The 27,953-nt window shown below is 39.9% G+C and overlaps 1 protein-coding gene across 5 annotated transcripts in view; it reads left to right on the plus strand.

The window, feature by feature from the left end:
- The window catches only part of PPP4R4 (protein phosphatase 4 regulatory subunit 4), a 102,976-nt gene that overhangs the window by 71,705 nt on the left and 3,318 nt on the right, over positions 1-27,953 (plus strand). For 3 of the 5 annotated variants that reach the window (XM_045451946.1, XM_045451949.1, XM_045451950.1), the window contains 13 exons: positions 1,373-1,450; positions 2,430-2,513; positions 3,105-3,287; positions 6,533-6,638; positions 8,159-8,306; positions 12,144-12,288; positions 14,441-14,482; positions 14,570-14,644; positions 20,743-20,812; positions 21,244-21,330; positions 21,689-21,782; positions 22,855-22,925; positions 26,833-26,980. In XM_045451946.1, coding sequence (XP_045307902.1) covers positions 1,373-1,450; positions 2,430-2,513; positions 3,105-3,287; positions 6,533-6,638; positions 8,159-8,306; positions 12,144-12,288; positions 14,441-14,482; positions 14,570-14,644; positions 20,743-20,812; positions 21,244-21,330; positions 21,689-21,782; positions 22,855-22,925; positions 26,833-26,980 — 1,331 coding nt within the window. The remainder of the gene's footprint in view (positions 1-1,372; positions 1,451-2,429; positions 2,514-3,104; positions 3,288-6,532; positions 6,639-8,158; positions 8,307-12,143; positions 12,289-14,440; positions 14,483-14,569; positions 14,645-20,742; positions 20,813-21,243; positions 21,331-21,688; positions 21,783-22,854; positions 22,926-26,832; positions 26,981-27,953) is intronic. The other 2 variants (XM_045451947.1, XM_045451948.1) reach the window with 2 other exon arrangements.

A 27,953-nucleotide genomic window follows, 5' to 3' on the forward strand; every position in this document is an offset into this window, starting at 1 on the left:
TAAAATACTTGCAGTGTTGCACAGTATGTTTTGGAAGATGGGACGGGACAGAGGGCACTGGCCGGCTGAGTGAAATCTCTGTCTCCAGTGCGCCTTAAGTGAGCATTTAGTCTTGGTTACCGTGCATGCTTGTAGTTATTAGATGAATGGTCCAGAGACGGTTTCATGAGATTTGTGTCTGAGAACACAATGTTTATGTGATATTAGAGTTTTTACTTATTTTTATCTTTATCCCTTTAAAATTTCATCGTTATTTGTGTTTTGTAGTGGACATCACATATTAGCACCAGAGAGAGAAACATCTTGAAATGGGTACATAAAAATATTTCACTGGTAGGAGTGAGTCTGGCAGTTATTGATCTAGCTATTTGCTGGGTGGCTAGTTGCCATGTTCCCTCAGTCATACCATGTGGGTAGGCTGTTCACGATCCTCTATTCCAAAAATGAATTGTTAGTCTGGGTTTGTCCTTTTGAGCAGTGAAAATCCACTGGTGAGTTTAAGTTTTCCTCACAGGGTTGTTGTTAAATTCTGATAATTACTTTCCTATATCCTAACTTTATTCTTGTTTTTCAGAAAAATAGTATTTTGAAAATATTCTGAAAGAGTCAGAAACCCTGTAGAGCAGAGGTTTTTAAAATACTTCCCCCCACCCCCTCCTGCCCATTGAAATCTTACCCAGAAGCCCAATACATAGAAAGAAAGAAAGAAAGAAAGAAAGAAAGAAAGAAAGAAAATAAGAAAGAAAGAAGGAAAGAAGTAGAAACTGGTGGCTTTATCATTGTGAGTTCTGTTTTTGTCTGGAGGAGGAAAAAAACCCACACCTGTTCACAGGGGAGTTTAGCTTAGACCCTTCCAGCTCCTTTTGTGCTGATCAAAGTCTTTGATGGGAAAAGTCTTTGATGTCTTGCTTGCTTGGGACTCCCCTCTGTCCCTGCGTCACACAGACCTTCCGTAGAACTTGCCCTCTTTAGGAGGTGCTGAGCCAGGGCGAATGCTCATGTGCCTGCACTATCCTGGGAGACCTTGTTGGCTGCTGTAAGACTTTAAAATATGAGCTGGAGGCATCCATGGGCTTATTGCTCATGATACGGAAATTATGACTCTGATAAATCCTTCCTACATTTGCTGCGCCCACGTGGGCACTTACTTGCCGATTCTCACGTGTCCACACTCCAGAGTGTCATAAAGGAGACTAAAAGGCTGGTTTTGTATGCAATTAATTTTTCTAGAAATCTAATTTTTATATGTATGTTGTAACCTAGTCTCATTTCAGAAGAAGTATCTAACAGGGATGTATTTTGTAAAATTATTATTATAACCTTTAGATATCTAGTAGTTTTAAATCTGAGAGACTTTATTGCTGCATTTTAGGTCTCTAAACTTCTGAATTCTGGAGTATATTTAATACATAAAGAACTGATAACATTATTACAAGATGAATCACTGGAGGTAATATCTTCTTACTCCTTGGTTTTTACTTCTTTTATGTTAAGTCTGAATATTTCAATGCCCTTTCCCCGCCTTCTTCTTAGGAATTGCATGAATTCTTCTAGCTGGCAATCCCCAAAAGTGTTAAGACAATGTACCATTGTATCATAGACTGGAAATTGAGATCTTTAAAAAAAAATACTAGGTTTTTATTTTTTTATTTTTTATTTATTTATTTTTTTAAATTTATTTATTTTTTTTCAACGTTTATTTATTTTTGGGACAGAGAGAGACAGAGCATGAATGGGGGAGGGGCAGAGAGAGAGGGAGACACAGAATCGGAAACAGGCTCCAGGCTCTGAGCCATCAGCCCAGAGCCCGACGCGGGGCTCGAATTCACGGACTGCGAGATCGTGACCTGGCTGAAGTCGGACGCCCAACCGACTGCGCCACCCAGGCACCCCAATACTAGGTTTTTAAAATACGTACATATATTTGCTTATTAAGGAAAATTTAGGAAATGCCAAAAAGTAGACAGACAAAAGAATACCTTTAGTTCCAGTTACTGTTACTGTTTTGTTGTAGTTTAAAAACTTCCTACTTTTTTCTGTGAAGAGGTTTTTATTTTCCACAATCGGATTCGTACATTCAATTTTATCTCTTTTTCTCTTAGCATTGTTTGGGGAGTATACTTGTGGAAACTTTGCAGTACTTTATGTTGATGATGCATTTAGTATATCCTGTTCACTCAAATGAGTACGGGCTTGTCAAAGCTCAACTCCTCAATATTTAGTCATTGCAGAGGGTGTTATCTAACTTCAGTTGCTTTTTAAAAGTCGAGAGGCAGGTTTTCAGCATGTTGGTTGTGTAGAAGTGGCTGTCTCCGGTCTAGACTATTTGAACAGTACCGAGAGACAGATACAGAGATGGACATATGAAACTAATCCAAGACTAGAAAAACAGTAATTGCCATAAAAGTAACCAATGTCTCTATTAAAAGGTACTAGATGCTCTCATAGATCATCTTCCAGAAATCCTTGAACTTATGTCTACCGGTGGAGAAAGCAGTGTTCAAGAAAATAAGGTAAACGTCCTGTATCAAAGAAGTTCCTGAATGTTACAAACATGATCTCACTCCGCAGAGTTGTTGTAGGGAACAAGGAGAGAACGGATGGAAAATATTTAAAGTAGTGTCTGCCCCATAGTAAAAAGTGCTTAGTAAATGTCTCTTGGAGCTTCAACAGCCTGAATTTCCTCTCCAATTCTTGTATTACCATGATTCTTACTGCCCTTGGAGGTTACGTTCACATTTTCAGTTTTTATTAGCATTAATTATTATTCCAAGAATAGCGTCTGGTGAGGACAGGAGAGAAGGAATTTGGAAGGTCACAATTTTCCAACAGTGAAGTAGAACACATTTTACTTTTGTCAGAGGGATTGTGAGTCCCATTCTGTATTTCAGAATTTCGTTTCCAGTAACTGTTCATTTTACTTACGGAATTTTTAAAACATACTTGAATTTGCCAGATAACGGTCTCCCTGTGACAACCGAGATCCTAAGTTGTGAAGTGAGCGAGATTGTCCCTCTCCCCAGTGTGTTGTAAGACTGAAGAATTTGCTGGAATGCTGTGGTGGATTTATTATCATCCATCCTCTGATGGGCTTTCTTTTTCAGTTGTCATCTCTGCCTGACTTGATTCCGGCACTCACGGCCGCCGAGCAGCGAGCTGCGGCCTCCTTAAAATGGAGAACTCATGAGAAGCTACTGCAGAAATATGCCTGTCTGCCACACATCATATCCAGTGATCAGATTTATTATCGTTTCTTGCAAAGAATGTTCACGATCGTGATGACAAATGTGAGCCCGGTACCTTTTATCTAATGCTTTTGAACTCTCACCTGATTTTGGAGTTACCAGATTCTTCACATTCTCAAAGTAGTACGACAAACTTCATTTATTCCATTTTGTCCTAGAAGGATGTTCTTTTGCCAGGTCTCTGAAGGGGGAACTTAAGTTTCTCTGTGCTTTTCCACCGATGCTTGTTTTTGAACATTGTCTGTATAGCTGGAATGAAGAATGAACAGGTGGTACCTTCACTTACCCTTTGTCCATATGTCGCCAAGGAGAGTGTGAACAGACTCACTTCAAACTTGATGTAGCTCTTCTCAAGAGGCAGGTTGGCAGGAGACTGTGATCTTGACTGCTAGGTACCTTCTGCTCTGATAATATACCTTTTATGTGTCGTGGCCTCAGAGCCTGCCTCAACTATGCCGTGTTGCCAAGGCGTCTTGTAAGCCTCTCAATCTTAGAGGAGTTACTTTTTCTTTTAAAGTATCTCTGAAAGATGGCTATGTAACAGATAAAGCTTATATTAAAAACATGGTGGCCTATGATGGATAGCCTTAAAATTAGAGTCAAAAGCAGGAAAAAAAAGAAAAGATTTGTACTCAAATCCCCCAGAGAGTGAGTTGTTGACCTTTGTTACAAAAATTTCCAGAGAGGTCTGCTGAGCCCCCGGTTCACTGTACATTTAATATGATGTCTTCCTACCATTTTTGAAGTAAAAGAAATTTCCATATAACGTATAAGTTTTAGAAGCTGCTAAAAAAAGTGCTTTATGTTCTCATTGTTCTCAATAAAAGGGAGATAATGAAATCTAATAGCCGTCTCAGAAACCCCAAATCCGTTTTAGCCTCAAAGATTAAAAAGAAAAATAACATGGTCGGTGTCATTTTCAACTTAAGTTAAAAAAAAAAAAATAGACATTTCCTGAACTACCTCTTCTACAAGTTCATTTCATTCATCAAAGCAAAGCCTAGAAGATGAAGGTTATGTTATAGACGTAACAGTCTTAAGAAATGATTTTGGCAACAATGACTCCTTACCAGAGGACAACGCGTGAGTGTGCCACGTAGGAAATTTCACATCAAATTGAGCAGAATTTATTAATTATTTTATTCAGAAATTACTTATTTGAGTGCCTGCTATGTGTCAGGCCCTGTTCCAAGAGTTAGGGATAAAGGAGTGAATAAGACAGAGTCCTGCTCTTAACAGAGCCTGCGTTCTACGGTGGCGGCGGCGAGGTGGATAATAAGACAGGCTGAGTAAACCTATTAACAGGGGCCGATAAGTGCTGTGAGGTTTGATCTTAATTGTTGACCTCAGTCTGATTATTCAGTAGGCATGTTGTGTTTCCAAAGCCAAGAATACATAATTATTCCATAGTTTTAGCTTCTCTTATCAGGAAGGAGAGACGAGTTGCAACATAGAGTATGAACAAACTACTTGGAAGCCTGAGAGATTCGTTTTACTATTTTCTTTTACAAGACAGTAACTCCACACTTCGAAGGAGATATGTGATTATTAGAACACGTTTTCCATGATCAAAGAGGACACGTTATTCTGTTTCAGTATTCTCTGGAGAAAAGAAAGAATTTGTATTTTTAATTCCATAGTAATGGTCATAGTATTCATTCCTTCAGCAAAATTAATTGAGAGCTTACTATGTGCCAAGCACTATTCTGGGTACCAAGATACAGCAGCCAACAAAAGAGATAAGGAACTTATTATCACGGAACCTTAGATTCTGTTGGAGACAGGCGGTAAACAAACATACGTATATAGTATGTCAGGGATGAAAAGTATAGTGAAGACCGGGAAAGCAGGGTAGAGGGTGAGGAACGTGACCGAGGGTAGTAGGATCTGTTGTGGAGATAGCGGTCAGGAAAAAGTCCTCTCTGATCAAGTGTGCTTCATGCAGAGGCTTGAACAAAGTACTGGAATTACTCTGTGGACGTCTGAAGGACAAGTGGTCCAGGCAAAGGGAATAGTGTGGTTGCGTGAGGACGGAAGCCATTGTAGAAAGTGGTAGAGACGTGAGGTAGAGGGGTGGCTGGGTCCACAGCACAGCACACTTTGAGGGCCATGATGTGGAATCCAGGTTGTATTCTCTGAAACAGGGGAAGTCTTTGGAAGGTTTTGAGTAATGACATAAGCTTTTTTCCCCCTACTTTTGTTGTGAAAAATATTTAAAGATACAGAAAGGCAGCAGTGTGCGGTTTTATTCTACTTGAATTTCAAGGATCCCCACTGTAATAGTCTGAACCTTTAATATTTAAATATCATAGTATTGATACATAAGCCAAGATGGTGTACGTGAATTTTATACTGGGCATAATAGATCTGGTTGAGAGATTTTTCTCTAATACGTAGTTGGAACCCAAACCCAGTAAAGACAGATGATTGAATTCATTTAAAATTAATGAATTCTGCCCAGCAGTGTGACAGAAATTCAAAGGACAAAGGAGTATAGAACATTAGTAAGAGTTATGGACATGGTGTCCCTTTGATTCTAAGTTTCATCTGTGGTGTGGACCAGGGATCTCAGTGATGACATTGAGTTCGAAGAGTCGGAAGCAAGCCAGAAGGATTGCAAAGTATATCTGATCATGGGATCTCTAAATTAATATTTTAGAAGTGGCACATTTTTGATGATGTATCTGACACAAGGTATGTTCTTGCAAGTATTTGCTGAATAAATGAGTGACAAGGTCCAGGGAATGGCTAAGAGAATGGGTGGCCGAGATGTATTTGGGGAGAATGTCACTTAAGATGAAGTGGCAAAGAAATGAGAGTCATCATATAAATCAGATTTGGATGATTTGGAAACTGTGCCAAACTGAATTAACTTTGTAATATGATACATTAGTTGATATGCCTGAGTGGTATTGACATTAAATTATGAGGGCACTTCCACAGTGATTTGAGAGGTGGACCACACTGTTCTTACTTTTTTTTTTTTTTTAATGTTTATTTTTGAGAGAGAGACAGAGTACGAGGAGGCAGGGGCAGAGAGAGAGGGAGACACAGAATCCAAAGCAGGCTCCAGGCTCCGAGCTGTGAGCACAGCGCCCGATGCGGGGCTTGTGGGGCTTGAACCCACGAACCGCAAGATCATGACCTGAGCTGAAGTCGGACGCTTAACCGACTGAGCCACCGAGGCGCCCCAACACTGCTCTTACTTTTAGCCGCAATCGAAAATTGGTTTGTGGAGCAAAAGTGTATTATTATATTGGTTTAATTGTCTTTCTTATTTCTTTAAGAATGTCTTACCTGTCCAAAAGGCAGCTTCACGAACGCTATGCATTTTTCTACGTTATAATCGTAAACAAGAACAGAGACATGAGGTCATTCAAAAATTAATTGAACGTAAGTAATCATTGCCTCTCACTTTGAAAAACGGAAAGTAAGCAAAGTGGCCTTAGGTAGTTCTGACTTACTGCATGTATCATTTTGCCATGAATAGTTAGGCTGATGTTGGTAGGTATCTGGAGTGTGTTTGTATTTGAGTTTTCTAGGTTAATTTTTGGGGGTTGTTTTAGAAATCTTTAAGATAGGATTATTCTGTGATGAACAAAAGTAATAATTACTCTGGGTCTGTTTTAGTGAGTTTCCACACTTGAAAAATTAAAATAATGTTTCTTTATGGAGAAAGTCCAGTTTCTACCCTGATGAAATAGCATTTGGAACTAAAATACGAGTTGAGTCTCCATGAATGTAGCATTTTATGTTTTTATATTAAATATTAGCAGAATGCAAGGATTTTTTTTAGTTCCCTTGAATAGAGTTGATGCATATGTGACTATGAATCTGGTAAGCCTATGTGGTTCATAATGTTTTAAAAAATGAAATCAGTTAACAAATGCAAGTTTTTTTTTTAATTTGCTAAGGGCTAAATCGAGACAGAAACCTTTAGTTAATGTGTTAATTCTAGAAAGAGTGTCACATACTTATATATACTTAGTAAATTTTTAATTATTGTATACTTGTTTTGACCATAGTGTCTTAATGCTTTTATTGAACTCTGTTATCCAGCGTAGGTAGTAGGTAATGGGATTTTCTGGTTATTGGACTTCACCATTTTAAGTTGGATCACCATTTTTCAAAAAATTAAGAGTGTATCAAATTCCATTTAAGAAAAATTATGCTCAGTATACTTTAAGCTTTCTCTTTTTGACTCTGTTTTAATTTTCATTTTTCAGGGGTACGACCTCACATTTAGAATCAGTTTTATTTTGAAAGGAGATTCCGCTTGGCTTTAAATATTAAGAATTTTGCTTTTGAACACTTGTGGAATAAGGGAGAAAAACAATCCTTTAAATGTTTACCTGAATTATTGTCAGTAAAACAGTGTTACGTATGACTTTAACCACTTCAGAGCATTTCTATGGAAATGAAGAAAACAACGAATTTGATTGGTCAAATATAAGTTCAGAGTTCGAAGTTACACAGACTTTCATTTGCATTCCAGCACTACGCCTACCAGCTCTGTGACTTTAACCTCTGAACCTCCTCTCAGGAGGATAAATCTATACTTACCCCATTGGATTGTTTTTCGGGATTAAACGTGATAATACGTATAGAGTACTTAGCACGTAATGGGTGATCAAAAAATAGTAGATATAGTTATTTAGTACTTAATAAACGCTTATGGAATAGAATGCAATGTTTAATACATTTTTCTCTGGTTTTTGAGATGCTTTGAGATGTCCTTATTTTTGGGAGTCCACAGATCTTTAGTATTTATGATTTTTTTTCTCTTATCTCTTGTATTTGCTAAGCAAATTGTGGATATAAAAAAACTTGTCACGGGTTTTGCGTGTCTAATTTTGTCACATACAATTTCATGTAGGAAAGATTAAACTTATCTTTTTTGTTGTTGTTTCTAGAACTGGGCCAAGGAAAAAGCTATTGGAATAGACTTCGATTTTTGGATACCTGTGAATTTATTATAGAGATCTTCTCCAAATCATTTTTCTGTAAATACTTCTTTCTACCTGCTATTGAACTGACACACGATCCAGTGGCAAATGTGAGGTATGCTACCAATCCAAGGAAATACTTGAAAAAATTGTATGTTTAAATTTATCTACTATAATTTATCTACTTACCAACTGTAAAGAACATGCAAAATCTTTTTCATAGTCAATCAGAAAACAAGTAAATAATGTATACTTATTTTGAAATTCCTAGTAGTCTCAGTTGATGAGCCTCAGTAAGACTTGGAAGCTTTTCACGGTGTGTCAGGTCTTTTGTTTATTGGGTTGAGAGAGCAGTAGTCAAAGCCAGCCTGGCAGGCTTCTCTTGCCGCTTGGATACACACATTGGCATCAGGATTTGAGCAGATATTCATAATTTATGGATCTTCTAAGACTAAAGAAAAAATAATTCCAAGTTGGCTTGGGCAAAGATCTGTCCATTTTGAGAGGCAATCAAGAGATTGGTTTTTGTTTTATATTTTTAGTGTAAGAAAATACAGAAAATGCCACTGCATTGGCTTCAGTATTTTGTGCATCTTATCTGTGCTAAGTAACTAATGAATCTAACTTGCAAACATGTTGCAAATCGAAGTCGTGGCCCTAGAAAAGCAGCTCCCACTGTGATGAATTGTCACTTACTTATCAAGCAGTTGACAAAAATTATTTGAACGGCAACGAGGGGCACCTGGGTGGCTCAGTCAGTTAAGTATCTCTCTCTCTCTCTCTCTCTCTCTCTCTCTCTCTCTCTCTCTCTTTTTTTAAAACATTCTTTAATGTTTTTATTCTTGGGAGAGAGAGAGAGAGAGAGAGAGAGAGAGAGAGAGAGAGAGAGGGGGAGGGGCAGAGAAAAAGAGGGAGACCCAGAATGTAAAGCAGGTTCCAGGCTCTGAGCTGTCAGCACAGAGCCTGACGCAGGGCTCGAACTCATGGACTGCGAGATCATGACCTGAGCCGAAGTCAGATGCTTAACCGACTGAGCCACCCAGGCTCCCCAGGGAGACACAGAATTCTAAGCAGGCTCCAGACTCCACGCTGTCAGCACAGAGCCTGACATGGGGCTCAAACCCCCAAACTGCGAGATCATGACCTGAGCCGAAGTTGGACGTTTAACTGACTGAGCCACCCAGGCACCCCCTGACTCTTGATCTTGGCTCAGGTCATGATGTCACGGTTCACGAGTTTGAGCCTTGCGTCCTGCTCTGCGCTCACGAGGAGCCTGCTTCGGATTCTGTCTCTCCCTCTCTCTGCCCCTCTCCTGCTCTCTCTCTCTCGCTCTCTTTCTCAAATAAATAAAAAAACTAAAACAAAAACACAACCTGAAAGGAAATGAAATCATCTCTAACCCAGGTCAATGAGACTGAAAGCATAGAGTTGACCCTAAGAGAAAGCAACCTGTCAAGTCAAAAACCAAATGAAGACTAATTGAACATTGCTCTGTGAATTTTGGTTATTTTGGGGGTAAGAGATCATCGCACAGCAATTTGTTTTGGTTTCCACTCTTCTGCCTGGGTAACCGCCAGTCAAACAAACGGGTCCAGCAATACTAATACATATACTAATTGGCTTTTGGAGACGAAAGCATTTGCCCAGCTCTGCAGAGATGTGTAGATAGAACGAAAGCCGTCACAGGCAAGAGTGGTGGGGTCGTGCACTTAGGGCAGGGGTTTCTGGAGCCACACTGCCTGAGCTGATTTCCAGCTCTATCCTACCTGTGTGTCTTTGGGCAAGTTACATGATCTCTCTGCACATGGATTTCCTTAGCACCTAATTCATAAGGGGTCCCAAGGGATAAATACCCGAGATAATGTACATGAAGAATTTAGCTTACCAGGAAGGGCGTGTGATACCTAATCATAAAATCTTTATAATCTCACGGACCCAGGATTCTCAGAGTTAAATCACCACTTCTGTAGCTTTTGTTGAATGTATGTTTTCGAGACTTGCCTTGAGTTATGAAGAATGAAGTATGCATAGACTTCATTGTTTTTGTTTTTCCTTACGTCAATGTTTAAAACTTGCATTCACGGAGCCTAGACAATGTGGAGGCTGGAAAGACCGTTGGTATTCAACGGAGCCTTCCCCTTTGCCAGAAATGCAAATGATTCTCTTTGGGGTAACTGGGGCCCCTTAACTGAGAGAAAGCATCACCAGGATCCGTGGTGAGCTCAAATGAGTTCGAGACCATTCTTGCTATGAATGGAGCTGAATATTCTAGAGGAAGAGCCTCCTTCGCCTTTTCGCCTGAATAGAAAGCAAACTTTTTGTATGTGGAGAATCCTCGACTGCGGGCTCAGCGGACAGGTCGGCCTAGAAGCTTTAGGAATGGGACTTGGTTGTCTCAGGTTTGGCGTAGAAGTAAAAAAAACAGTATCTGGAGAGCACTCAGAGGAATGAATGAATACAGCAGCCCAAACGTAGGCAACTGCCTGGCATCGCTCTGTGAAAGCAGCCCCGGCAGAGCACTAGACTAGTAGCTTAGCAGAGCAGAGCACTTTCTGCACTGCCTCTTCCCGGCAAGGTTTTCTGTACTGCGCCGGATTGCCTCTCACCTCTCTGGCGTTCTTCCGTCTGTGTGTTGCTGCCTTATCCGCGCGGTGTAGACTGGGATGGCGCCTAGGCTCTGTCCTTTTGCCTCTTCTTCTCAGACTGCACTCAATGGCCTTGGCGAGCTCTCCAGTCTCATGGCTTGCATGTCATCTGTGTGCTGAAGTTTCCTGACTGTATGTCTCCAGCACGGGTGTCCTTCCTGTATAGGAGACGCGTTGAGCTAGCTGCCCACTTAGCATTTCCGTGGCTTGTCCAACAAGCGCCTCAGACTCGGTCTGCCCGAAAGTAAATCCCCGCCATGTCCCGCACCCACACCTGCCCTTGCTTCTTCTGAGGTCTTCTCCATCCGTGCACATAACCATCTCCTCTTGCCACCTGCTTGGATCAAAACCTTACCTCCTTCGTGCCACCCCACCACAGTTCCTCCGCACACAGAGCTGCTTGCAAAATACGTTGAATCCAAACACTTCTCGCTGCCTGACTGCTACCACCGTGGTTCAGGCGGCCACCGTCTCCTGCCTGAATGACTGCTAGAGCCTCCTCTGTTGTTTCCCTTGTGTCCTCGACCCTCTACGGTCTGCTCTCAAACCAGTAGTCAGGTGATCGTTCCATCATGTTAAGCCCGATCACTTCCCTCCTCTGTGTAAAACTCTCCACAGCTTCTTACGGTGTTCAAAGTGAAAGCTAGTCTTCGAGCAGTGGCCTCCAAGGCCCTGCACGAGCTGGCCTCCTGTTGCCACTTTGAGGTCTCCTGATGATCTCACCTTTGCTCAGCTCTACCCACTATAGCCTATTTGCCAGTTTGGGTCAATTTGCCAATTTGGGGTAACACCCAAGTCAGGCTCCCCCTATAGGTCATTTGCACATACGGCAGGCTCCTGTCCATCATGCTCTTCTCTGGATGTTCACGTTACTTACTCCCTACTTTTCTTTAATAAGTCTTTGATTAAATATTGTCTCTATAGCGAAACCTTCGCTGAAACTCTCTATGACCTCGTCTTTTAAAACTAACGCCGCTCCTCTGATACTCCCTTTTCTTTTCCTGCTTTAGTTTTGTCCATGGCACTTACCACTCTCTGACAGATACTTTGTTTCCTTATTCTTTCTTCCTTACCCCATGCTACAGGGTGAGCTCCAGGAGAGCAAAGAATTTGGTTGGTCTTTTTCACTGTGTGTCTCAGCACCCAGAATAACGAATGCTTGACTCCCAACAGCCACCCCGTAAGCATTTGCTACAGGCTAAATTCCCAGGCTCTCCGAAGTTTGAATTTTCTTTCCATTTCGCGCCTTACTGTTATTCTTAGTTATTGAACTCATTCAAAAGTAAGTACTGTTTAATTTATTACAGAATGAAACTTTGCTACTTGTTGCCCAAAGTGAAATCTACTCTGAAGATCCCTGCAGATAAGCATCTGCTTCAGCAGTTAGAAATGTGTGTGAGGAAACTCCTCTGTCAAGAAAAAGATAAAGATGTTCTGGCCATTGTGAAAAGAGTAAGTATCGCTCTTGCCACCCCAGTGGCGTTTCTTGCGTGAAGACAGTGTCCATCACAGCTTCCGTGTTTTAGCTTGACACGATAGCAATATGGTAACATAGCGTTGCCAGAGTAGTGTTGGTAACGGACTTGGCTGATGTGTGCTACGGCTGCTAAAGTTCCTTTCATGGGGCAGTTAGACATTCAACTTGTATTGCTAGTAATATAAGCACCATGAGAGCGCTTGGCCCATTTTAGGTGCTTAATAAATACTGTTCAACTAATAATGAATACTTCATCCACCAGACTTGATTTATAAGTGATTATAATCCAACTGGGAAAGTCACACTTCACAGAAATTTAGCCCTGGAAGGGCCGTCAAGATCTGTTTGATTTTGCAGAAACTCTAGGCCTAGAGATAGTAAATGTCTGCTTGGGATCATATTAGCAAGTGGCTGAGCCGGGGCTGGAATACGGATCTCTTATCCCGAGTGCATTCTTTTTTCAGGAATGTGACATCATGTCTTATGGGTTTGTTTGTTTCTTTTGTTTTTAGCATGGGCTCACATGGATTGTTTGCTGATGTTACAAAATGCAAACAGCAAAAATTTGGGGTTAGTGAAGTCATGCCTGAAAATACTTTGTAGTCTTTCAAAACTTTTTGCTGAACGTATAACTCATATTTTTGTAAGATTAAGTCAAATTTAAGTGGTTACTCTCAGTCGGAGTGTGAACTTCAGGATACATAGTTTTCTGAGCATTTCTTTACACTGAGAGGAATTAATTTATTAATGCCTTTTAACTTAGCATTGATGGTGCGGGGAAAAAAAGAATCCTTTATTTTATTTTTTTTTTTTTTTCCGTTTTTTTTCTTAGAGATCATTGCCAGATGTCACATGAGGAACTTTTTAATACAGTGATTTGATAATTTAGTAGTAATTAGTATACTCTTGTTTTACTGAAGTGTGAATTCCTCTTTTACCAGCTAAACCAACCAGAAATACCCAGGGTCTGGACACGCACCTAAATCTAAAAGCATATTATATATAGTATACGTATATACATGTATGTATGTATTATATGTATTTGTTTCTACCAGATATTTCTGTCCTTACCATTTAATTACAGAAGTTTAGGCAACAGAGTTAACTTTCACAATAATAAACATAAGAGCATGAGTGACTTTCTTGGCAGAATGTATTAACTCAAAAGATAAACTAACCCCATAAATAGGCACAAAAATGATTGAATAATTGGATTACTAATCTACAAGACTAGAGCTTACTGTAAGTGTGTGTTACATGAGGAAGTCATTCAATCCCATGAAAATTCTATAGTATAATGCTTATCAAACTGAGGGCTTGGAAAGGGAACCACTGGCTTCGGGATAAAAATGGCATGGCTTATACTAGTCAGTTTTTAAGGTGGGAAGCAATTTTATTTAAAAGGGATAATTTCATGGCATAAATTACAATATCTTCCTGAATTTCAGCATAAAAATCTTCAAATAAATATTCTGTGTGCAACACTGGCTTTGGGCATGAGTGTGTATAAATAGACTTTTATCTGGACCATCATAGAAGTGCAGTCCTCTGTCAGAGTCAGAATGCTGGGTCAGCTGGACCGCTGTTTGATTCAAATGATTTGTTTCAGACTAATGTGCTCTGAAAGAGAAATGCTAAATTGAGAAATACTTTCAGGGCGAAGTCTTCCTGAATGGTTAGAATGTCATAATGATCAAACATTTCTACGGAAAGGAACTAAGGGATTTTAACCCAAACGACAGTTTGCTTCATATATATTTAGCTAAAAGTTCTTTTAAAAAATTCAAAAATTATCTTGTATTTCTGAAGATTCAGAGAAGAGTGGCCCTGGGGTTATTAGAAGTTCGCTAATTTGTGTGTGTTTAGTGTCCAACGTGTCCCTCTAGACTTGCTCTCTTTAAGGTTAAAGTCTTTTACAAGCAGCGTAAATGGAGCCTGGCATTAGGAGGTTGGCTAAAAGTACCATGTAAAATTGGGAAGAATCTGAGAGGTTTTCTAATGTAGCCTTCCCATAGAATGGAGAAGTCTCCTCTTTGAACCTCCCTCTGGAAAAGGAGTCTTTTGGAGAGACGATTGTTTGGCTTAATTTAATTACTGTCGAATAATTTTTCACAACTTTGCTTTTAGACCGTGTTAGAGCTGGACAGGATGGAAATGTCTATGGATGCGGTAAGCCCAGGCTTTACCTTATGCTCAAAGAATATAAAAATTGGCAGGAACTCGTCGTAGTGTTTCGTAACTTCATTTTAAACTTAGTTTCAGAAAAAGTTTTATGAAAAAGATTTGTTGGATCAAGAGAAAGAAAGAGAAGAACTACTACTTATGGAAATGGTACGTTGTTTGCACGTGGGCACACACACACTTCTTTCTGTCCAGTGTTAGCTGTGCTTTGTTACGCAACCCAATAAATAATTTCCTGAGTTTTTGAAATCTCTGTTGTGAACTAGAACGAAAACTACATCAGAGAACCTTTAAAAATCAACTACCTTATTGAAGAATGATTGGCGTACAATTAACTGGATATATTGAAAGGGTACAGTTTGATGAAAACATCACCACAATCAAAATGCCAGCCATTTCCCTTCCCTCAGGCGCTTCCCCGGGCCCCTTGGAAACCATACGTTCTACTCAGCTCCCCCAAAACCATTCATCTAGTTTCTATCTATAAATAGCTAGCAGCTAGAATTTATAGAAGTTTGTTTACAAATAATGTTTTCTGTTCCTGCCTCTTTTTACCAGCATAATTATTTTGACATTTATCCGCGCTGCTGTATGTTCTCAGTCGTTCATTCCTGTTTATCTCTGAGTAGTTGTCCACATTCCAGACCTACCACAGTTTGTTTATCCACCTCTTTTTATTTTAAATTAGAAACCCCTTTTAAAAAGAAATGTTTATTTCTTTTGAGAGAGAGAGAGAGGGAGCGAGTGTGTGAGCAGGGGAGGGGCAGAGAGAGAGAGAGAGAGAGGGAGAGAGAGAGAATCCCAAACAGGCTCCACGTTGTCAGTGCAGAACCCAACACAGGTCTTAATCTCATGAACCATGAGATTATGACCTGAGCTGAAATTAAGGATCGGATGCTTACCTGACTGACATACCCAGGCACCCCGTGTTTATCCACCTCTTATGAGTACTTGGGTTACTTCTAGTTTGGGGATATTAGAAATAAAGCTGCTGTGACCATTTATGAAGACGTCTCTGGGTGGGCCTACGAAGAAGTCTTCTTTTGCAGAAATACCTAGGAATGGAATGGCTGGATTGGATGGTAGGGCTTGCTTAATTTAAAAACAAAACAAAACAAAACAAAACAGTTTTACAAGGTTGCTGTACCATTTTACATCCCCATCGGCTGTGGTGGAGAGCTTCAATTACCCCATATCCTCTCAGCTCGATAGGGCGGGTATATAATCGTGTCTCATTGTGATTTCAAATTGTATATCCCTGATGTCTAGTGATGTTGAACATCTCTCTGTTTATTGCCCATCCTTATCTCTTATTTGATGAAGTCTGTTTTCAAATTTTTTCAGTTTACGTATTCATTTTGAGAGAGCCCATGCCCATGCAAACAGGGAAGGGGCAGAGAGAGAGGGAGGGAGAATTCCAAGGGAGAATCCACTGTGCTGACAGTGCAGAGCTGGATATGGGGCTTGATCCCACAACTGAGAGATCATGACTTGAGCTGAAACCAAAAGTCAGATGCCCAACCGACTGGGCCACTCAGGCGCCCCTGTTTTCAGATATTTAAATGGGTGGTTGTCGTCATCTTATTGAGATGCGAGAGTTCTTTATACGCTCAGTACTACTCCTTTGTCAGATATACATTTTATGAATGTTTTCCTTGAGTCTGTGGCTTATCTTTCACTTATTTAATGGTGAAAGGTTATTTTATTTTGAAGAGCAGTTTTAAATCTTGATGAGGTTCCACTTACCATTTTTTTCTCTTATTGTTTATGCTTGTTTGTTCCAAGAATCCATTGTCTACCCCAAAATTACAAAGACTTTTTGTTGTGTTTTCTTCTGGAAATTTTAGTTGTAGGTTTTACAGTTAGGTCTGTGGTTCACTTCAATTAGTTTTATATGATTTTTCCCATCTGAATATTCAATTATTCTAGCACTATTCGTCGAAAACTTCCTTATTGAATTGCCTTAGCATCTTAAAAAAAAAATGTCCATATACGTATGTGTTTATTTCTTGACTCCCTATTCTGTTCCACTGATTTACACGTTTATCTTTTTGGCAATTCCAAACTGTGTTTATCACTGTGATATTATAGTAATTTTCGAAATAAGGTAGGTTAAGTTTTTCAACTTTGTTCTTTTTTAATTGCTTTGACCAATCTAGGCCCTTTGCATTTTGATATAAAGTTTAGAATCAGTTTATCCATTTACATAAAAAGCCCGCTGGAATTTTTTTTTTTTTTTTAAGCCCGCTGGAATTTTTGTTAGAATTGTGTTAATTATCCTAACAATGAATTTTCTGATCTCTGAACATTGTCTGCCACTCCATTTATTTAATCTTTACTTTTTTCCATGTAATTTTGGTAGTGTTAAGTGTAGAGTTAAAGGAGGTCTTATGTTCAATTTATTTCTGGGCATATTATGGTTTTTGGCATTATTATAAATGGAATTATAATTTTTAATCTTACTTCCTAGAATTTCACTGCTGTCAATTACTGTTGATTTTTATATATTCACCTTGTATTTGTTCTAGAGTTGTTTTTCGATTTAATAGGGTTTTCTACATGAGCCATTATATCCTCTTTAGGTACAACAAGATTACTTCTTTCTATTCAGTGTTTATGCCTTTTATTTCTTACGTCTGGTTGCAAAGTCTAGGACCTGCAGTATAACGAAACACTTCCAATTGAATAAAAATGACAGGAGCAGTCACCCTTGTCATTTTACAGATTTTAGGGGGAAATAGCTCGATCTTTAACCATTCGGCATGATGTTACCAAGAGGTTTTATGTGGGTGCCCTTTATCAAATTGCAGAAGTTGCCTCCTATATCTAGTCCGCTGAGGGTTTTTATGAATGACTATTGAATTTTGTCAGATGTTCTTTCTTCATATATAGAAATGATGTTTGCTTACTCTTCATCCTGTTAAGCCACTGTATTTTTTTTATTTTTAGTTATTGTTATCTTTTTTAAATGTTTATTTTTAAGTGAAAAAGCACGAGTGGGGGGGGGCAGCGGGAGAGGGGGACAGAGGATCCAAAGCAGGCTCTGCGCTGACATGCGGCGAGCCTGACGCGGGGCTCAAACTCATGAACCAAGAGATCATGACCTGAGCTGAAGTCGGATGCTCAGCCAACCGGGCCAACCAGGCACCCCAAATTACCTTGGGTTTTTAAATGCTAAATCAATCTTGTATTTTGGGGATAAACTCTACTTGATGATGATGTATTATCCTTTTCTCTATTGTTGGATTCTTGGCTAGTTTTTAAAGGGACTTTTGCATCTCTATTCACAGTGAAATTGGTCTATAATTTCCTTTTTTGTCATTTTTGGGACTTTTAAGTTTCATATTACAGTGTGGGCCTTATAAAATGAAATGTGTAGTATTACCATTTCCTCTTAATTCCTCTGTTTTCTGATGGAGTTTGTATAAAATTGGTTTTAATTTTTCCTTGAGTGTTTGATAGAATTCACTAGTGAAATTATCAAGGCCCAGAGTTTTAATTTTGAAAAGAATTTTGGTGATTGATTCAACTACTAATAGATACAAAGCTGTTCAGGTTTTTTATTTCTTCTTTTGTAAACTTGATAATTTGCTTCCCATACCCAGAATTCTGTTATCTGAGCTGTCAAATTTGTTCTCATAAAGTTGTTTATACTCTTATATTATTCTTTTAATATATATATACGATCCATGGTGCTAACTTCTGTCTCATTCTTACCTTAGTGGTTGGTGTTCTGTCTCTCCTTCCCCTTTCTTTCTCTCTCTGTCTCTCTCTTTTCTTTCTTTCTTTTTTTTTTTTTTTTTTGAATTGTTTTTTGGTGGTTTCATCGAGAGGTTACGATACACTTAACCCTTTAAGGTCTACTAAGTGTTAATAGTGTACTAATTCATTCAACGATGATACAGAGCTCTCTGCCCTTTATGTTACAGTTGTTACGTGAATTATATTTGTATTGAAAGCCCCACGAGTCAGTGTAATAATCTTTGCTTTAAGTTGTGATCTGTATCTTTGAAGAATTTAAGAGAGTAAACTCCTGTGTTTACTTTCTTATTTTTGCCAGTTCTAGTACTCTTCATTCATTGTTAAGCGTCTGAACTTCCCTCTGCTATTTTTTTCCCTTTGGCCTGAAGAACTGGCTTTGGTTGTTCTTGGGGGGGGGGGGGGCAGGTATTTTGTGGCATATTTTCTTAGCTTTCCCTTACCTGAAACATATTGTTTTTTGCCTTTGCCCCTGAAGGCCATTTTCACTGGGTATGGCATTCGGGTTGACAACCTTTCTCTTACTGTGCTTTAAAGATGCATTCTGGTCTCCATAGCATCCGATAAAATATTAGCTCTCTTTTGGATTATCATTCTGTGTGTAATGTTGCTTTCCTCTGGTTACTTTGAGGATGTCTTTCCTCTTATGCTTTGTTTTCAGCAGTTTGCTTTTGATGTGTTTAGGCATAATTTACTTCAAATTTATCTGTTTTGGATTTGCTGAGCTTTCCGAATCTGTAAACGTGTATCATTTCCCAAATTTGCGAAGGTTTGAGCCATTATTTTAAGTATGTGTTCGCTCTTCTACTTCTGGGTCTTCGGTCCCAGATGTTAGATCTTTTGATCTTGCCCCACTGGTCCATGAGGTTTTGTTCCTTTTTTTTTTTTCTTTCCTTACACTTTGTTATTCAGAGCAAATAACTTCCATTGATGCGTCTTCAAGGCCACTGACTCTTTTCCTGTCCTCTTTGAGCTGCTGAGCCCATCCAGTGTTTTTATTCCCAGTGCTGCATTTTTCAGTTCTCAAATTCCCATTGACTTCTTCCTTATATTTGCTCCCTGTGGAGAATTGTTCTGTGAGATTAAACACTTCAGTGGAGATCTGAAAAAGCAAGTGCAGGACTTCAGCAGCCTTCGGAGACAAAGATTACAGTTCAGGACGGCCAGCAGTAGAAACTGCAGAGCATAAGCAGGCTCTAAACGCTGAGTTTTAGAACTCAGTGAGCTGAACCCAAGACAAAAATCAGGCAATAGAAGAGCCACAGGTGATCCTGGCATCGGAGTTAGCGGACTCGAAGCCAGCTGTGACTAATGTGACCAAGATAATCGAGGAAAAGGTGGGGAAAGTAGCCAACACTACTTGAAACCCACTTAATGACCTTTGTTTTTCAGTTTTACGCATCTCATTTGCACTGCGAGAGTTTCCATTTGGTTCTTTTTTATGGAGACTGGTTCTAAGAAATTTTTTAATTTGTTGTCTGGTTTCTCCCTGCTTTTCATTACATGTGCAATCGAAAAGAATGTGTGTTCTCCAGTTGCCGAGTGTAGTGTTGTCTTTTGGCTTTTGGTTTTTGTTTGACTTTTAAGGAGGTTCCACACTCAGTGTGGGGCTTGAACTCATGAGCCCGAGATCAGGATCCTCCGACTGAGCCAGCCAGGCACCCTGGGTGTAGTGTTTTCTACATGTCAGTTATGCTAACTAAGTTTGCTCAGAACTTGGCATGTTTATTGATTTTCCTGCCTCCTTGTTCTGTTTTGGGGAGAAACTGAGTTTTGGTAACATTTTGTTTCTGGATCTGGAAGGTGGTTATATGTGTTCATTTTGGGAAAATTCACTGAGCTCTTCACTTTCTTTACATATGTTATACTTCAGTAAACCATTAAAAAATATCCCAACACACCATTTCTTTTTCTCTCAATCTTTTAAAGACAAGTATTACTTTGCCACTTACCCATCAGAAATGGAGATGACCATTAATAAGCAACATTTTGCCAATGAGAATTGGTACATACCTTCTAGAAGAGAAAAGCCCATTATAACAATGATACTAAACTCATTGTTTTAGCTTGACAGACCTCCCAGGGCACAATTCTATACCTGTTGAAAGAACTCAAATCTGAAAGAACCTTGACTTCTTCAGACAGTAGTTTGGAAAGAGAATTCTTTGCTAAGGCACTTTCGTGAACTGTATTTGTATCTGTAATGCTTGGAGTAATTTCTCAGAAGAGTGTTCGGGGCACCTGGGTGACTCAGTTGGTTAAGCGTCCGGCCCTTGATTTCTGCCCAGGTCATGATCTCACGGTTTGTGGGATCGAGCCCCACATCGGGCTCTGTGCTAAATGTGGAGCCTGCCTGGGCTTCTCTCTCTCCCTCTCTTTCTGTCCCTCCTGTGTCTCTGTCTCAAAATAAATAAACCTTAAATAAAAGAAGAGTTTTATCAATCTACTTATGCTTACCACTTCCTGCTAACACACTGTTTTGATAACAGGAACAATTAGAGAAAGAGAAGCAACAGAGCGATGGGAGGCCCATGAGTGAGAAAAGCTTTGAAAAGAAACGTAAGTAGTTTTCCCATGTCTCAACCGCTAAGTTACACGCTTGGTGTCGCGTCCTGGCGTGCTGACAGACCACGCCGATTTTCAGAGTTTGAGACAGAAAATTGGTCCACTTTCTCTCATTTTTTAAAAGGTAGTTTTCAAACATTGGCTGTTTCATGTGGCACCGGTTTAGGAATACATGAATAAATGCTGGGAGTCCGTGTGAAGGTTCAGATCCTTCACAGGGAAACTTAAAGTCTGACAACAGCAGTGCTGTTGTGAAATCAGTCACTGGACAGCTGAGATTGAAATATGTAGATATATAAATGCAGCATATTTGGGAAAGAGCGCTTCTAGCTAGTAGGACACATACTCTCTGTGTTGTCTTGCGTGCTTATGGAGATTAAGAGCTCAGAGGAAATTAACAGCATTGAAAACAGAGTTTGTTTTAGGTAGAGACACCAAGACACCGACGACTCTGCCCAAGAGCATCCCCATCTCTGTTCCCGGACCCTCCGGAACCAGCACCCCATCGACAAGTAGGAAACAGCCTCTTTTTGTGTCTCCTTTTCCCCTTTTATAAAATCAGTTATAGGGAAAGCCACGCCACTAGAGGAGATGTATTATTCTAAAACACCTTTTACCTTCTATCATTCAGTGTTTTGGGAGTTCTTGCTGAGCAGTAGGGGTAAGAGATACTCCAGTTAGCTCAACCAAGGAAAGGAAGCTGGACAAATCCGTGCCTCACGAAAGGGGGCGGGGGGGGGGGGAGTTGGCCAGGAGATGGGCGTAGGGCAGCCCAGGATGAACTGCTTTTTCCTTCTGCTTTTTCCTTCTGCTGCGTTTTCCTTCTGCTTTTTACTCCAGGCTGCGTTTTCCTTCTGCTTTTTACTCCAGGCAAAGAAATCAAGAAATCCAAACTGATCCGAAGCCAGTCTTTTAATAATCAAGCTTTTCATGCGAAATACGGCAACTTAGACAAGTGTGCTAGGTATGGCATGTCAGCTATTCATGTTCTAACCCAATTTGATTTTGCTAGTTACCTATCTTTACTTACGTGAAATATTTACATTATATAAAATGAGGGTTAATTTTTTTTTTTTTAATAGGTCAATAGATTGTAAGTGTTCTTCTGTAAAGATTTTATACGAAAAAAATTGTAGCCTGCCAGTTTGTATAACAATAGGTATTCTGGCATTCTAGGAGGACTTTCTGCCATGGTGCCGTATAATAGCATCATGGAATCCATACGCTGTTTTATGAGGGAGGCAGTGCTCTGTCATATGCACCACTCAACTTCTAAGTGGCTGCGGACGTGTCCCATTTGCTAAGTAGAGGTGGACGTCCATTTGCTGTTGATACTGTTTCCTTCTGTAAAGAAGCACTAGTGTGTTTTTGTGGCAAAGTGATCACAACAATTCTTCTGACGATAGATGAGTGTCTGGTTTCCCCTTTGGCCCCACGCACTGAATGATCAACAGTTAAGACGAGGAGAGAGTCAGCATAAATTCCGTGACCCTGACTTTTTATAAATGTTGTACACATACAGTATGTAAGAGCTGCGTATCCGTCAATGAAAGTAACTTTAAGTCAACGTAAATGTCCTTAAAAGCATTTGTCAAGAAAGATAACGTGGCATGGGAAAGATACGTCTTTCTTTTGTGAACGATAGCTTACTCTAGCTTTTCAGCTACGTTTTTGGACGTTCTCAATAGATCTATCTGGACTTCCTAATCAATAGAGTGATCTTGAGATGGACAAAGAGATTACAACTGAAGAGAAATTATTTCCAGGAAAATCGTATCCATATTATCTGTCGTAGTTGAGCATCAAAAGAAAAACTGATTCTGCTGTAGCAAGTTTAAGGAGATGCTTTTAAGGTAAAGAAAGAATAGTTGTTGTGAGGCATGGTAAGCAATAAATTGAGAAGTAAAAGTAGCAACTGTGCTTCCACCAGAGGTAGAGGAAAGCGTTCAAAGAGATTTAAAAAGACCAAGTGCCTAATGACTAGGGTGACAGAAGCCATGTTCTTGTATTTTAAACCAGTTCACGTTCTTTTCTAGCAAAAGTTCTACAGTAGGATATACACCTTCCGTCTCAGGGTTAGGAAAGACTTCTGTGGTTTCACTAACTGGTAAGTAGAAATCTGAGCTCTTTAAAAAAATAGTTGCTAAATTTAATGAATTACTGTTTTCTTTACATGACCTCTTTATTTCTGGAGACAGTGTTCCCCCTAAACTTGTATCTTTATCAAAGGCCTAAATGGTTAAACTTTTCCCTAGCAACTGAGAAAATTCTTGACTATGCCATTTTGTTTTCACCGTCAAGACTCAGAGTTCAATACTTTATTTTTTTTTTTTTATTATTTTTTTTAATGTTTGTTTATTTTTGAGACAGAGACAGAGCATGAACAGGGGAGGGACAGAGAGAGAGGGAGACACAGAATCCAAACCAGGCTCCAGGCTCCATGCTGTCAGCACAGAGCCCCACGCTGGGCTCAGACCCATAGATGGAGAGATCATGGCCTGAGCCAAAGTCAGATGCTTAACTGACTGAACCACCCAGGCGCCCCGGAGTTCAATACTTTTGAAAGAAAGAAAGGGCAATAATCGAGTAGGTTCTTCCGTAGTCTGAGGCCCTCCTGAGGCACAGATTAAAAGTTTTGCAGTGATTTTTAAAGAAGCTAAAAAGAGTAGGGCTTCATGGTGGATCATATGTAGCCAAACATTTACAATATTACATATTTGAATATTTATACCAGGGGTCAGCAAACTTTTTCTGTAAAGGGCCAGATAGTAAATATTCTAGGCTTTCTTGGCCACATTGGTTTCTGTCACAATTACTCAACTCTACTGTTGAGTAGAAGCAGCCATAAACAGTACATAATGGATAGGTATGGTTGTGTTCCAGTAAAGTTTTATTTACAAAAACAGGCAGCGGGCAAGATATGGCTTACAGACTTGTAGTTTGCTTACCTCTGTCTTATATAATAGAACACAATGATACCATGGATAAGGGAAAATATATTGCTAAAAATTGCTGATGACTGTAGAGTTGTAACTTTTTGCCTTAGAAATACTGGCTGAAAGTTATTGAGCTATGGTAATTTTTTAGTGTGAGGAATAGCAAATCGACTCAAGAGGTCAGAAACTTTTAAAAGTTGGGTCACATGTCCTTTTCAGGTTGTGTTTTGAGTATTCTGTCTTCCTCTTACTATGTCTTTTTTATTCTCATGAAGAATGTACACCCACTGGCTGTAAACAGTATTTTTTCATTTCAGAAGAGAAAATAGTCCCAATATTAAAGCACTGATATTCATATACCGTATATGTACTAGACTATGAGTAGCATAAGAAACCTGAAAGAATTTGATAACAGAAACTTGTTGAACTAAAATTACCAATGCTTCTTGAAGTGAGGGCCATAAATAATAAAACTATTCATTACTTTTATCTTTGCAAGTCAGCGATTTCTTTAGGAGATACTAAGGGAACATTAAGGGTTTGTGAACTTTTATTATATATATTATATACATATAATATATATGTTATATATACATATAATATATATGTCATATATATATATGTATGTGCATATATATATATATATATATATATATACATATACACATACATATATATATATATAGAAGTGGTTCTTCAAACTTGCATGGATCCCATCTAGCCTCTTGGAGATGACTTCAGAGGAGCATATTTAAATTTTTTTTAATGTTTACTTATTTTTCAAGAGAGAGAGAGAGAGACTGAATATGAACAGGAGAGGGGCAGAGAGGGAGGGAGACACAGAATCTGAAGCAGCCTCCAGGCTCTGAGCTGTCAGCACAGAGCCCATGTGGGGTTCGAACTCCTGAACCATGAGATCATGACCTGAGCTGAAGTCAGACACTCAACCAACTGAGCCACCCAGGATCCCATCCAGCATACAGCATGACGTAAATTCACTTGTCAGCTCACCTTAGGCTTTCCTTAGCTGTGACGGTTTCTTAGCCTTTCCTTGTTTTTGGTGACATTCCCAGTTTTGAGAGGTACTGGCCAAATATTTTGCAGGACGCCCCTCTATTAGAATTTATCTGCTGTTTTTCTTACAATTAGACTAAGGTTGTGGGTTGGAGGAAGGGTGACAGAGGTAAAGTGCCATTTTCATCACATCATACCAAGGTACACACTGTGACATGTTTTACCACATTTTATGTATTTTATCTCACTGTTTCATGACAGATCACTAGAAATGGGATGTTTGCCGGGGTGGGGGGGATGGGCAAGATGGGGGCAGGGGCGTGGGAGGTGCAGGCTTTGAGGGGGTGGGTGAGCAAGGCACAGAGTCAGAAGTATCATCAGCGACCTTGTAGTAGTGTAGCACGGTGACAGATGGCAGTTACACTTGCAGGGATACAGCACAGCGCATAGAGGAATCACCGTGTTGTACCCTGAAGCTAATTGTGTGTCCACTGTACATAAAAAAAAAAAAAAAAAGGTTTTACGGATGGAATTCTGTGCATTCCTTAAAATGTTTAAGAAAAAAAACCCCACTTGATTACCTAGAAAAATAGTTAAGATTTACGAAATCACAAAGTATGGTATCAAATAGAAGGCACAGGAGGTCCTTATTTGCGTAAGTTATATGCATAGGCGTGCACGTACGTAGCCTGCTAAGGGAAAAGAGACTGAAGCAAATTATATTAGGACGGTTAAAGACTATTGCTTCAGTTGCTAGAATTATGGTATTATAGACAAGTTTTATTTTCATACTGTTTTTGTGTTCTCCACTTTTAAAAACGCTTATAGGTTCTTGTAACGAAAAAATTAACGTGTTATTGCTAATGCTGTAAATCATTTCTTGACGCCAAATGATATGTTACTGTTTATTCATTTTTTAAAAATTTTGTAGACCGAGGACCCAGACAAATACATTAAAGCAAGAAAATACTGATTAAAAAAAAAATGTTTTTAAAGTTCTGAATTGTAGGGGCACCTGGGTGGCTCAGTCGGTTAGGCGTCCGACTTCGGCTCAGGTCATGATCTCACGGTTTGTGGGTTCAAGCCCTGCGTCGGGCTCTGTGCTGACAGCTCAGAGCGTGGAGCCTGTTTCAGATTCTGTGTCTCCCTCTCTCTCTGCCCCTCCCCTGCTCGTGCTCTGTCTCTGTCTCTCAAAAATAAATAAAAAGTGTTAAAAAAAAAAAAAAAAAAAAAAAGAACTTTAAAGTTCTGAATTTTTTTAAAAAAAGCAATGAGGGGTGAGAAATACAAGGAGATAACCACTGCACAGACAGTAAAATGTCTAAAATTAGAAAGACTCACAATATCAAGTGTGTGTGAGGATGTAAAGCAACTCTCCAGAACGCTTATTCGTTGCTGGTGGAAATGCAGAATGGTACAACCACTTTGGGCAACTATTTGGCGGTTTCGTATGCAGTTAAATATGCACTTGGTATGTGACCCAGCAGTTCCGGTCCTAGTCTTTTACTTGGCAAGAAATCAAAGCGTATATCCATACACAGACTTGTACACACTTGTTCATGGCAGCTTTCTTTGTAATAGTCAAAACTGGAAAAAATCCAAATGTCTATCAGCAGGAGAATGTATAAGCAAATTTTGATATATCCATACAATGGCGTATCTGTCACCGATAAAAAGGAGTGAACTCTTGATACACGCAAAAACCAGGATGACTCTCAAACGAATTGTGCCGAGTGAAAGAAGACAGAAATACTGTATGATTCTGTTTACGTAAAATTCTAGAAAATGCAAACTAACCTTTAGTGACAGGAGGCCGATTGCCTGCGGTGTGAGGCGGGGCGACCAGAGTGCGGGAGGTAGGGATCAAGAGGGCTCACTCTTGATGGTGGCGATGCCTTCATGGCTGTGTACGTATGTCAGACCTTAATCTGCGTGGTTTATTGCCCGTAAACTGTATCTTGATAAAATTGATTTTAAAAGAAAAAAAGTCAGCTGTCATTAACCCCAGGTTAGCCTCTTTCTTTGCTTATTCGGTACGTCTGACTGTACTTGAATTCCTTTCAGATGATTCATTCCGCACTCGTAATGCCTGTAGTGCCCCAACCACCTTTTCTCCCAACGCTTCCCTGCCGGGCACCTCCCGTGGGACAGGTAACTCCGTCGATCCAAAGAGCAGTGGGAGCAAAGAGACACCACCACGAAAGGCTACCTTGTAAGTACTCCAGTGCTGTGCGAAGCGTACCATTCTAGGCTTTTCTCAGGCACTTCCCTTCCCACTTAAATGCTTTCCAAACAACAGACAATGTCCACAGTGAGGGAATGGTATAAATTGAAAGGAGTTATTGTCACGTGTGTCTCTGTCGGCTCAGATACTTTATGTGAGATGACTTATATATGGCAAAGACACCGTAGCCTTAGGGAATCAGCAAGAAACTTCAGACGGCTCCCATTAATATCCGAGACGCATTTATTTTTCCGTGAAGTGTTTGCATTTAGGGGATTTTTCTCTGAGGAGACACTGGGTGCTAACTGCATCCCTTTCGAGCAGCCAGCTTACGTACACAGTATTTAATCACCCGGCGCTTCGAAAGGTGGGTACAGCGAATGCCACTGGAGAAATACTACTGCAGCCCGTGATCCAGAGCTGTGGGTCCCGCAAACTGGAGATTTCTACAGACTGTACCTGGCCTTCAGTGTGGTGGTTAGAAAGGGCCTCTGTTCTTCTCCTTTGTGATTCCTTTCTGTGCGCTATTTATATCCGTTGTTTGAATTGTGGAAGCCTTTGGTACTTTCAGTTTAAACATTCAGGAGAGTAGACTATAAAAATCTCCATGGTTGGGGCGCCTGGGTGGCTCAGTCGGTTGAGCGTCTGACTTCGGCTCAGGTCATGATCTCGCGGTCCGTGGGTTCAAGCCCCGCGTCGGGCTCTGTGCTCACAGCTCAGAGCCTGGAGCCTGTTTCGGATTCTGTGTCTCCCTCTCTCTCTGACCCTCCCCCATTCATGCTCTATTTCTCTCTGTCTCAAAAATAAATAAATGTTAAAAAAAAATTAAAAAAAAAATCTCCATGGTGAGACATCACATCAAGGTGGAACGGATTCATCCCAGATGCCCAAACGATCGTTAAGGTGTACTCTTTCATATAAGACACCTGGACCTTCTGAGTGGAATGGACCTTAGCCAGGA

Source organism: Leopardus geoffroyi, chromosome B3 (genome assembly GCF_018350155.1).
Source record: "Leopardus geoffroyi isolate Oge1 chromosome B3, O.geoffroyi_Oge1_pat1.0, whole genome shotgun sequence".
In the NCBI taxonomy this organism is placed as follows: Eukaryota; Metazoa; Chordata; class Mammalia; order Carnivora; family Felidae; genus Leopardus; species Leopardus geoffroyi.